This window comes from Anguilla rostrata, chromosome 10, assembly GCF_018555375.3.
Source record: "Anguilla rostrata isolate EN2019 chromosome 10, ASM1855537v3, whole genome shotgun sequence".
NCBI lineage: Eukaryota > Metazoa > Chordata > Actinopteri > Anguilliformes > Anguillidae > Anguilla > Anguilla rostrata.
Genome location: NC_057942.1, coordinates 3,118,154 through 3,130,066, shown reverse-complemented (window position 1 = coordinate 3,130,066; position 11,913 = coordinate 3,118,154). Strand labels below are relative to the sequence as shown.

Genomic DNA, 11,913 nt, shown 5'->3' with positions numbered 1-11,913 from the left:
ATGATGCAACTGATGACAGAGAAACATCCAATTGGCTTTACTGGTTGCTGACCCTGTACCAAATTCTATACAGCGGCAATGTATTAAAGGTACTATTTATGTAAAAGAATTGTAAAAAAAATTGGAGAAACCCTTGTTTTCCCCTCCTTTAGTCCTGATTTAAAGCTTTATTATTGTTCTGTATATATGCGTAATACAACTAAAGCAATTTATAGTGGAATTGTGAGCCAGATTATAGGCTACTCGGGCAGACTGCATTGCGTGCTCTTCAGAACACCTGCTGTTGTCGGATCATGTTTGGAAACGCAAACACATACACCCAGGTGACAAGTAAAGCAACGTCACGGTACATGGCCATTCCCAGTAAATATTTCATTCAGTTCCTGTGGACTCAACTTCGCTCCATTGAACAAACCAAAATTGTGAACATCTGTTTACAGTGCTAGGCTATGTAAGAACAACTCTAAAATAAATGCGCTTTGGCTTAATTTCAGTACCATGCATGTTAGACAAATTTATCAACGTGTCCTTTTTCTGGATGATTAACGCGATTTAGCTAATTTATCGATATCACGCTCTACACTATTTAACATAATGAATACTGATATACATAATTAAGGCCAGACACGGCTCTAGTCTTTCTGGTGTTATTGCGGTGTTTGAGATTGATAGCTGTGGACGAAAAATCATGGATTTTTCTCCGAATGCATAGCGGTGTAGGACACCGCGACCGGCGCTTTAGCAAATGACAATGTCACCGTTTAACGTTAAATTTATAACGCTGCAACATCGTGTTGAACGGTGCGTGACTTGTGCTGCAGCGGATGTGCATTTATGAATGATGAAGAAATGTTTTGTCGCATGTATTTATTTACAGGTATTTGTCGGCAACTCCCTTTCTTGCAAGACATGTTAAATAATCCATTGCTCCAGTAGCCAGGATACGGGAAGTGAAGATCAATTGGGGTATTTCAGTCGAGATCTCTGTTAAACACTCGTTTTAGTGCACATATAGTGTTGTGCACGTCATTCATCATAATTCCTACATGTTGTGTGTTGCTGTAACAGACACATTGTCTAAAATAAGCACATCTGTGTAAACAGAAAGCGCTACGTTTATGCAGACCACAGTAAGTACATCCTAGTCGTTACTTGCTAGTCAGATACCAAATCTAACTGACCAATCAAGTAACTGAATTTGCGCCGGAATCGTTCACCTACAGATGGACAGAATTTGCGTCTGGAGAAGATTCTAGTTTATAATGTAGGAGGGAAACACTGAACGTTGCTTGAATTGAGGTTCATGAGGATGTTTTGTAATGAATTCTGGACAAAAAATGATTCCATGAAGGTGGAGCGGAACGCAAAATAACACTTTAATATTTAGCCAATCCTCCACTTCATTGTAACGTGGTACCACCCGCTGCCGGAATCGGGGGCGCGCCGAGTTACGTCAGATGTCTCGCGAAGTTACATAAATACTGGTGCTGCTGCAATATTGCCGGTGTATTTCGCGGAGGCAGAAAAGTAGTCAGCGTGACAACGTAATCCACGTTTTCTTCGAGGCAAGCATAACTTGTTAGCTTCGTACTGCCGAAAAGCAGGTAAAGACTTCTAAACCTCGATTACATTGTGAAAACAAAAAATAGGTGAAAAAATGAACGGACAAATCAACGGGTTTCATAACTCGCTCATCGAGGAAGACTGCTTTCTGTTCACGTCCGAGTCTGTTGGAGAAGGACATCCAGGTAAGCTCACCCAATAAAAAGACGTAACGAACGTTAATGGCTAGCAAGCTGTCTGGTGACTAGCTAGGCTACTTGCATGCCTGGTCGGTTAGATAACCAGCGTTTGCTGCATTATGCGGTCGGGTTAACGTAGATACGAACGAAGGTCACGTTTAAGGGTATTCTTACTGATGATCCCTTGTTAGATTTCACATGTAGACAGCTATTTTTTGAAAGTGAGCTAGTTAGTGCCGTTACGTAGTGGGCTTTTGCACGTTGGGTAGGTGGCTCACTTGATACTCCGGTGGAACCACGCGAGACATCATGCCGCTAACATTAGCCAGGTAGCTAACTAGGCCACATTAGCCTTCGCATGATAGCACATGCTTCATGGAACTTTTTAAACCAAACCTTGTTTGGCAAGTGGAAAGGGTTTAAAGATGTGTATATATAATATAGCTATAACCAATATGCTTATGTTTCATGATGTTGACATTTTATTTGTCGCTTTTATTTGGAAATTCCGTTTTTTTCTTAGGCGCGTATGCGCAGATGACCAGCACGAGCATCTTCCCTGAAGATTCGGTCAGTGCGCGTGCATCTCAGGCTAGACAAGCGGGCCACGCCGCGCGGGCACGACATTAATAATATCAACTTCTTAATTATGCTTCAATATTTGTTTTAACTTGGTTGCGTGATTATACCCTACGGGGATGTCGTATCCGTGTGCCGCTTATGAACGCTTCCCATTGTTTCAGGAAGAACGTAATTTTCACTATTGGATGACTAGCCGAATTTAATGCTGAAATGTGAAGCGTATTAAGCCTTAGTTTGTAGGCTACGCAGTGGCTTGTTTAGTTAACCTTGCTTTCGGATCAACCGTATGGCTTAAAACGCTAAGTAAGTAGCTTGATAGCCGTGGAGTGACAATAGCAAGCAGTCATGGCGGACCTCCCGCTTGATCCACTGTTGCCCGTGAAAGCGAGCAGTGAAAACCCCTCCCACAACTGCCATTTTTGTTGATACTGTACATCAAATTTGCTTGTCACGCCGGCAGTGTTTGTAAGCGTATGTGTGGCCGTCGTTAAGGTGCGTTTTCAAATTGGAACAAACTATTGGCGATTTATTCGGTAGTTAATGTTTGACGTCCCATGTGCAGTCACGCTGCGGCGAAGTCGCACCCTTTTTCAGGCTTAACCTAATCCCGAGAGGAGCCGGATGTGGGGTATTTGTGGCAATTATACTAATGTGCTACAAACTGTATCCCTTGGATCGGGCGCCAGTTTACGTTCAGCTGCCTTGTAAAGCTGTCGCGTTTCTGGAAATGTAGAAACCTACGCATTGTTCCCGTAGCATTTCGTTTATGTTCCGCTAGTGTATGGCTATTGGTTCTGAACCCACTGCGGCCACCACGTGGTAGCGCTGCAGTTGTTCTGGCCTGGCCCTGTGATTGGCCTTCGGTATGGCTTCACACGTTCAGCACCACGCAACCTTTTATGGTACCTACGGAAGGTACCCCTTCAATAGGCCGCGTGGATTCTATTGGATAAAAAGGAACGACAAATGCTAAAATTAGAACTGCCTAGTTTTTTTGCGCAAAAGGGTAGTAAGTGCAGTTTTAACTCGGGTTAACAATTCATCTGAGCTTTTCTATGATTGCGAAGCGATTGCTGTCTTGACCAAATTGGGTGTTAAGTGCCGCTCTCCCATTCAACAGATAAGATTTGTGACCAAATCAGCGACGCTGTACTGGATGCCCATCTCAAGCAGGACCCCGATGCCAAAGTAGCATGTGGTAAGGACTTTCTTGTGATCTGCAATTCCTGCTCTCTTGCAAAAAAATTCCTGGTGTTAACATGGGTCTAACTGGGGTATGTCGATGTGCCTGTCTGAATTCCAGACGAGCCTTGTCCAAATTAAAATTTGCATTATTGATGGGGCATTGAATTGCAGTAATGGGCCCCATAGTTTCCTTTGCCATAGAGCTGTGTAGTGTTCTTGGCTGTGTAGTGTCCCTTGCCATAGCGCTGTGTAGTGTCCCTTGCCTTAAGTAGGCTGTGTAGTGTCCCTTTCCACAGAGCGGTGTAGTGTCCTTTGCCTTAAGTAGGCTGTGTAGTGTCCTTTGCCTTAAGTAGGCTGTGTAGTGTCCTTTGCCTTAAGTAGCCTGTGTAGTGTCCTTTGCCCTAAGTAGGCTGTTCAGTTTTACAGGGCTTATAAAGGCAGCAGTATTAAGTTTCCCTCCTGTGGCGCTGTCCTGCAGAGACCGTGGCCAAGACGGGGATGATCCTGTTGGCAGGGGAGGTGACATCACACGCTTCTGTGGACTACCAGAAGGTGGTGCGCGAGACCATAAAGCACATCGGCTACGACGACTCCTCTAAAGGTGAGCGAGCAGACTTTCTCAAACGGTCAGTTAAAAAAACCAAAAAAACTCCAATTGCTCAAATTTGTTCTAAATGGTTGCATTATTTTTTTCACATGCTGTCATGCTCTAGTTAATCCTAGTTGATTGGCAGTCTGTGTTACCGGGACACTAATTGTGTGTGTACGAATGTTCTCAGGCTTTGACTACAAGACCTGCAACGTGCTGGTGGCTCTCGAGCAGCAGTCTCCAGACATCGCCCAGGGAGTGCACCTGGACCGCAGTGAGGAGGACGTGGGGGCCGGTGACCAGGTGTGTGTGTGTGTGCGTGCGTGCGTGCGCGTGTGTGTGCATGCTCGAGACCCATCTTCTGACTGACACAGCTGGGTGAAGTGGCATCCCACTGTGATCATGTGTGCATGTAAAACTAAAGTCTTGCTGCAGTACTGTCATTCTTTTATGGGTAGGAAATAAAAATACTGCTTTTTGATTGATTTGGAACAACCAGAGCGTCAGCAGGTCTGTAGGGCTCATCTTGTTTTCTGGAGCAGCTTGTGAAATCTCAGTTAATCAATCCTTAACGCTTATTGTGTGTAAGTTATTACAGCAATAATAAACGGCTTATTACAGCAATATAATGCAGTTTAGATTGGGGGGCGAAAGTCCATAAAAACAATGTGACCAATGACATGCATTAAATGAGTAAATGGATAGATAATGAATGAAGTGAAAAGGAATGGATGTGTGTGTGTGGCTCTCGGTGTTCCTGCGTGAAGTTGTGCGCGTGTCTGCGTGTGCGAGAACAGGAGACTGCTGGGATGGATCGGGAGCGGTGGAGTCGCGCGGTCTTTCCCGTTCTGAGTAAAACGTTTTGCCGCTCTTCCCTCCAGGGCCTCATGTTCGGCTACGCGACCAACGAGACGGAGGAGTGCATGCCGCTCACCATCGTCCTCGCCCACAAGCTCAACGCCAAGATGGCCGAACTGCGTCGCAACGGCGCCCTGCCCTGGCTGCGGCCTGACTCAAAGACCCAGGTAACCCCGCGCGCCCCGCGCTAATTACACACACACACACACTCACACTCACACCGCGCTAATTACACACACACACACGCGCGCGCGCACGCACGCACGCGCACACTCACACTCACACTCACACTCACACACTCACACCGCGCTAATCACACACACACACACACGCGCGCCACACACACACACACACACACACACACACACACACACACACACCCACGGCCTGTAAATCTGCCCCAGCACTGAATAAAAACCCAAAGAAAACACCTCCGTGTGTGTGGGCCGACGCCCTCCTTCCCCTCCGATCCCGCGCGATGGCGTTGCGACGCGCTCACGTGTCCCCCTGCCCCCCCCCAGGTGACGGTGCAGTACCGGCAGGACCGCGGCGCCATGCTGCCCGTGCGCGTGCACACCATCGTGGTGTCGGTGCAGCACGACGAGGACGTGTGCCTGGACGAGATGCGCGACGCGCTCAAGGAGAAGGTCGTCAAGGCCGTGGTGCCCGGCGTCTACCTGGACGACGACACCATCTACCACCTGCAGCCCAGCGGCCGCTTCGTCATCGGGGGTCCCCAGGTGAGCCCCCCCCCCCCCCGCACGCGCTTCGTGGCCGGATATCCTGTCTGGCGTTCCGGGATGGGGTGACATTCGGTGTCTGGTGTAGTGTTCCCTTCCAAACGCAGCTGTGCTGTGCTTGCTGGTCCCCGTCCAGGAGGTGATGCAGTATTTATTTATGTCTCTTTGTGACTCCACCCCCCCCCCCCCCCCCCCCCCCCCCTCGTTTCCAGGGCGATGCCGGCTTGACCGGGCGCAAGATCATCGTGGACACGTACGGGGGCTGGGGGGCGCACGGGGGCGGGGCCTTCTCCGGGAAGGACTACACCAAGGTGGACCGGTCGGCCGCGTACGCCGCCCGCTGGGTGGCCAAGTCGCTGGTGAAGGCAGAGCTTTGCAAGCGGGTGCTGGTGCAGGTGAGGGGGCGGGGCCCCGGGGCTGGGGTTACTATGGTAAGGTTGCTATGGTTCCAAGTGATGTCGTACTCAAGTTTCCCCACCTGGGAGGTCCACGTAACATCCTTATGTTGGACGGTCCTAGTCTGGTGAGGGGGTGGATTTGGGATTCTAGATGCGACACGAATTGGCCAAGTTGTGACGTAAATGCACTTGCCGGTACAGCTAAACAAAAAGGAGTGCTGTGAACTGTTAAGAAGTTTAACTGTTATAGCAGGTAACCCAGGGCCACAAATTGTACTTAAGCATTCAGTTCCTTGTGGCATTTGCGTTCTTATCCCCCTAAAATAGCCGAAGATTGCTTGACCATAACGGCAGCTACACACGCGCACACACACACGCTTCCATCTTTCTTTCAGTTTATCTGACTAATGTGAACGAGTTGGTTGGCTGAGTTGTGATGTGTTCCCGACTCTGAGTAAGCTACTGCCCAACATCACTTGAAAGCAGCAGCTTTAGGAACACGTCTGCCTCTGTTCGGCCTCTAGTATGGCCGTGTGTTTGCATATCTGCAGTCCTGTGAGCAGGACGTAGCCCCTTCCTGTTTATTTTTTTTATTTTTATACAATCGTCTCTCTCTACCTTTTCTGAAATCTGCCGTATCAGGTGGCGTACGCCATCGGAGTGTCCCACCCCCTGTCCATCTCCATATTCCACTATGGGACGTCCCAGAAGAGCGAGAGGGAGCTGCTGGAGATCGTGAAGAAGAACTTTGACCTTCGACCCGGGGTCATCGTCAGGTAAAGGAAATGCCCCTAAGCCAGGGGGGGAGACAGCGGTTTGCGGGTACTGCTTCCTTTCGTTCCACACTGAAAGGAAAACGGATTTTATTTTTTTTTATTTTTTAAACTCCGCTGCTCCTCTTCGCCCTCTTCTCGCTGGCCTCTTGGGTTCCTGTGTCCAGGCACAGGGCCCCAGGCCTCTCCTGTGATCCCACTGCACATTGAGAGTAAGGCCCTGGCAGAAGCGCTAAAGCACTTAGCTTTCCTGGGTTACACCCCCCCCCCTTTGTTTTGTATGCATCGGTTACTGCTGACACCCTCACATGCTTCTTAGCCTCTGTGCAGATGAGGCTGAACTATGCTGCAGTAATAATAATTATAATGCAAAATGCATCATTTATAGCCTTTTTTTCCAGGGAGCTCGACCCTTTTCAGACATTTTCCAAAAATGGAAAGGTACTGTAAAATTTACATGCATAGGAACATGCATGCAGAAAATGACGATTTGACATTTAAATGTGAAGTAATGAAATCGATAAGCGGGAAGAGGGACTGAGGAGCCCGTCTCAGATGGGCGGGGAGCTGATCTGGTGGATCCAGTAGAGGCTGGTGCTCAGAGGACTAGGCGTCGGGCCCCAGACTGTAGCTGGTGTTGGGTGTGACGGGCTAGGCTGTTCTAGTAGCTTTAGAGCGGAATACTTTCCATCTCACTGGAGTTTTTCCCCTCCTTGTTTTTCCGGGGTTCTGGAAAGGTGTCGGTAAGTCCTTTTTTTCGGAGGTTCCTCTGTTCCCATCTCTCAGCCTATTGTAATTTCGTAAAAGCTTTACAATTTACTTTAAAAAAATTTTATTTATTTTTTTCTTCGAATAAGTGGTGGTTAACCTGGGTGTTTTGCCAGTCTAGGGATGGTAGTTTGTGTGTGCGTGCGTGGTACTGTGCGTGTGTGCGTGCGTGTGTGCGTGCGTGGTTTAGCCGCGTGCGTGTTTGTGGTTTAGCCGCGTGCGACGGCCGCTAAATGAGTAAATTGTGTATTCCAGGGATTTGGACCTGAAGAAGCCCATTTATCAGAGGACCGCGGCCTACGGCCATTTTGGCCGTGACTCCTTCCCATGGGAGGTGCCCAAAAAGCTCAAATACTAAACGTGTCAAGCTTTTTTTCCCCAGGCCTGTTGGTGTATACTACAGAGAAGCCTGCACGGTCTTAGGGGGGAAAAGGTCTCCAAAAAAAAAAAAAAAAAAAAAAAAAAAGATCCTGCTTCCTAGTTGCTAAGTGATAGCCCCTCCCCTCTCTTTTTGGAAAACCCCCCTGTCTTTACTATCCCCCCCCCTCCTGGCTTCCCCTCTGCCACTCCCTCCCTCCTCCAGAGCAGTCTGTGGTGTGTCTGTGTCCATTTGCTTGGCCCGTGTCTGGGACCATTAAGGAGTTTCCGCCTGGGAATGTGCATCCGATTTGGGGTCTTTGCTAGTTTTTAGACACCGAGCCAACTTTACAAGCTATTTGTCATGGTACAAGGGCGTGTGACCCCCCCCCTTATGTTTAAGTGTACTATCTGTTTGCTTCTTGTTGATGCTCCCCTGCCACCACCCCCTGCAATCACCTCAAAGTAGATTCCCCCCCCCCCCCTTTTTAATTTCTTTTATTTCTCAACGTGTTGCTGTGAACATCCACGACCAAGCCCCCCCCCCCCCCCCTCACTTCTACTAGGGGTGTCCTGGTCCTGGGGAGCCACAGGCTCCTTATTACATCATTATTAAAACCAGCTCTGCTGATTTTCGTTAACTCTGTACTTCGCTAATGAGCTGGAGCAGTTGATTGGTTGACTTGACTTCACCTGGTTACTTGGGTCAGAATTCGGTGCTGATTTGATTTTTGAGCTGGAAAAACAGAAACCCTGTGTAACTTGTAACTCCAGGACCAGGGTTGCAGCCCTGTTGACCTGCGCTAAGATGGAACTCAGTGATTGAGGGCTTGAGGGCCTAGTGGTTTGTGGTAGTTGGCATCGCTGTAAAGTGCTACTTGGTGCATTACTGTAGCGCATTCAGTATACAGTCTGCGACTGACCCAGTTGTTAAATTTAACCTGAGTTGAGACTAATGCAACACCTCCTTAGTGGTGACGACCTAGAAACTACAGGGCTCCATATTGAATTCCTGGGTAGCTGATTCTTGTACTAAGCTGCCCCCCCCCCACCCCCCCTTTTTTTTTTTTTGCAATTCCTCCACCCACTCCTACACCCCCTCCCCCACCACAATATTCCCTCTATCTGTTGCTGGAGGATGTATTGTCGATGGCACAAGGATAAAAGTTGTTGTTTTTTTGAAAAAGCCGCTATGCATTACAGGCTGACGCGCTTGCCAAAACGAAAGGTTGCTTAACTTAAAATTTTAAAAGAAAACAAAAAGAAAAAGTATCTTTCCTCCCTGTGCAGACCATTGCTGTTTTCTGACGTACTACAGAAAAGTCAGAAGCTGCTATCTCCTCTTCCCAACCCCTATATGGTCTGTAGGGCTGTCGGTAATACTTGATTTTTTTATTTTTTATTATTACACTTTTACAGTTATGCTGTGTTCCTCCGGTAAGAAATGGAAATTCCACTTGCTACAAAACCTGTTTTAAAGGTAGTTTGTTTCCTGTTTTTTATGTTTGTCTTTCTTTTCCATCCCTCCCCCCCCCTTAAGGTTTTAAAAGGTTTAAGACAAAGGCACTCCCCCTCTTTACGGTGTGATGGCAGGTGTGAGTACAGAGAAGCCTGCCTCTATCGTTACCCTAAAGGTGGGCTGTCTTAGACACAAAATAAAACTCTCTTTTGATACTTGAAGACGAGTGGAATCAAATCTTTAAAGTATTCCTATTTATTGTGCTCTGAAGCTCCGTGTGGATACAGAGAAGCTGGAGCTTCAGAAGGCAGCTTTTTTTAAAAATTAAAAAAATAAATTAAAATTTAAAAAAACTAGCTTATTTAAGTTACGGCCGGAACGCCAGTGTTAGCCTGGGGTCCAAAGTGTCCTACAGAAAAGCTTTGGGTTCCAGCCTCAGCGCTGCCGTTGATGGTGTTCTAGAGCGGTTACAGATTGGGTGAGATTGTATTGACCGAGCACATCAGTCGCCCGTCTTTTTTTTTTCTTTCTTTTTCTTGTCGCTTGCCTGCAATCAAGCGGAGCAAAGTTTGGCTGGTGTTGTACAGAGAAGCCGGCCTTGTTTACAACGCTCCCTTGTTTTGTGGTGTACGCTTTTTTCGATTTGGGATTTTTTTTTTTTTTTCCTTTGTACAATTCAGAGGTTGGTCAGTCAGTCTTCTGGTTACTGTAAAAAGTGCCTTTGCAAACTCCTCCTACACCCCCCCCCCCTTCCTTTGCCTAATCACCCCTCCTTCCCTTCCCAAATTGCTGTTCTTTTTGCTCCTCCTCCTCCCTCCCCTTACCATTCTTCCAGTCATGAAGAACAGGTAACTTGCATATGTCTCCTGCGGTCTTAAAACTTCCAGAATTGAACACGCATCCTCATGTCAAAGATATGAATAAAAATGCTGAATCATACTTGGTGTGTCTTGTCTGACTGGTGAATTTCAAGTACGCCCATTACCTTACAGGAATTTAAGACGATCTTGGATCCAGAGCGACTTGCACAACTTTTTACATAGCATTTGCATTGCATCCAGTTATACAATGGAAGTGCCCTATGGGGGGAATTAAGTGGACTACTTCACCTCCCTAGTTGCACATTTGTAAGTACATAGACTGCAGCTGCGTACGATTTTCTGGCAGTGACCCTGTTTCAAGGTGGTCTGGACACCGTGGTTGAACCTGGGAAAGCATTCGATTAATTTACATTGGTTCACAGGGCACGTGAATTTAATGTTTACGTCTTTCAAAGCACACAGGATTCCTGGCAAGCGTTTGCCCCGCCCTAGCTCACTGACAATGCTCTTGACGTCTGTGGTGTCTGGTTCTTTGTTGCTCGTTGCTACCGACAAGTTATCGCCCCTTTCAATTGAGTCTTATATGGGTTAGTTTTAAAAATATATATCTATACACTGTTTCACATATCAGGGCTTGATTCGTATGTGTAATGCAGATATTTGTACAAAACGGGTCATGTCTACCGTCTTCCCAATTTAACTATTTTCCAGAACTCCATTTCGAAGAGAAGAAACCTGGTCCTCTCACCACGTATTGTGCTAGCAATGCACCGAGTTTTAATCCTTTGCGAAATGCCGAATTCATAATTGCTCAAACTCTCCAGCAAAGACGAATACATCCACTACTAGCAAAGACTGATAAAAAATTTCCCCGGTTTGGATTTGTTTGCATGCGACGGCTAAAGGCCTGCGAAGCAGTCTTCGATACAGCTTTATCGCTTATAGTTTATGTACATACTATTCGTGGAATAGTAGCTATTCTGCGTGTTTTTGCTCTATGGGTCTGCTTCACGGGTACATCTTTGAATAATTTTTCAGTCATTGGAAAACTTGAATAATAGCAGCTATTCAGATGTACTGTACTGAGTTGTAAGGGTAAAAAAACGCCAGCTAGCTACAGCTTCAAGTAGAAAAAAGTTTTTTTAAAAACAAATACGTTAAGACACCAGACTTCCGCAGGGTTTCATCAAACAAAAATAATCCACAAGAAAATAACCATGTCAAAACCAGTGGTCGATGGCAACGTAGGCTACACATGCATTTAAAATGGACCATTCAGGGTGCAGGTTATAAATCAGGTGATCAGTAGCAATCAAATGGCTGTCGGTCAAAGTGCTTTTCAAAGTCGGATTTTTTTTTTAGCTACACAACCAGTGGCCGGTGAGATTTGTCTTGGTGCATGCTGCTCACATCGGCCAGAGTCAAACAGATAACAAAACAAACGAAAAGCCATCCGTTAAGAGTTACACAATCAATACTGCTCTAAATGCTAGTAATGTCCATCAATTATTTAGGATCTTTATAGCCGCGGGAAAGAAACTGGTGCGGTGACGACGATTGGAGTTGGAGACGTTATTCCTGAACCAGCCTACCAGAGGAAAAGGCGGGGTGTGTATTAATAACGTTATAGGCGCGCTTGCT

General features: G+C 46.8%; 1 protein-coding gene across 1 annotated transcript; it reads left to right on the top strand.

The window, feature by feature from the left end:
* The first annotated feature begins 1,464 nt into the window (after window positions 1-1,464).
* On the top strand, window positions 1,465-10,390 carry LOC135264684 (S-adenosylmethionine synthase). Its single transcript, XM_064353458.1, has 9 exons — window positions 1,465-1,748; window positions 3,445-3,522; window positions 3,988-4,110; window positions 4,289-4,401; window positions 4,980-5,123; window positions 5,478-5,696; window positions 5,909-6,091; window positions 6,737-6,870; window positions 7,891-10,390. The coding sequence occupies exons 1-9, from the start codon at window positions 1,658-1,660 to the stop codon at window positions 7,991-7,993; spliced, it is 1,188 nt and encodes a 395-aa protein (XP_064209528.1). The 5' UTR covers window positions 1,465-1,657; the 3' UTR covers window positions 7,994-10,390.
* The last annotated feature ends 1,523 nt before the right edge of the window (window positions 10,391-11,913 follow it).

What these genes read in the sequence shown, in the direction of transcription:
- LOC135264684 (XM_064353458.1), top strand. Translation starts at nt 1,658, where the DNA reads ATGAACGGACAAATCAACGGGTTTCATAACTCGCTCATCGAGGAAGAC. An exon ending in CTACGACGACTCCTCTAAAG is followed by an intron (nt 4,111 to 4,288) that starts GTGAGCGAGCAG and finishes GAATGTTCTCAG; the next exon opens with GCTTTGACTACAAGACCTGC. An exon ending in ACGTGGGGGCCGGTGACCAG is followed by an intron (nt 4,402 to 4,979) that starts GTGTGTGTGTGT and finishes TCTTCCCTCCAG; the next exon opens with GGCCTCATGTTCGGCTACGC.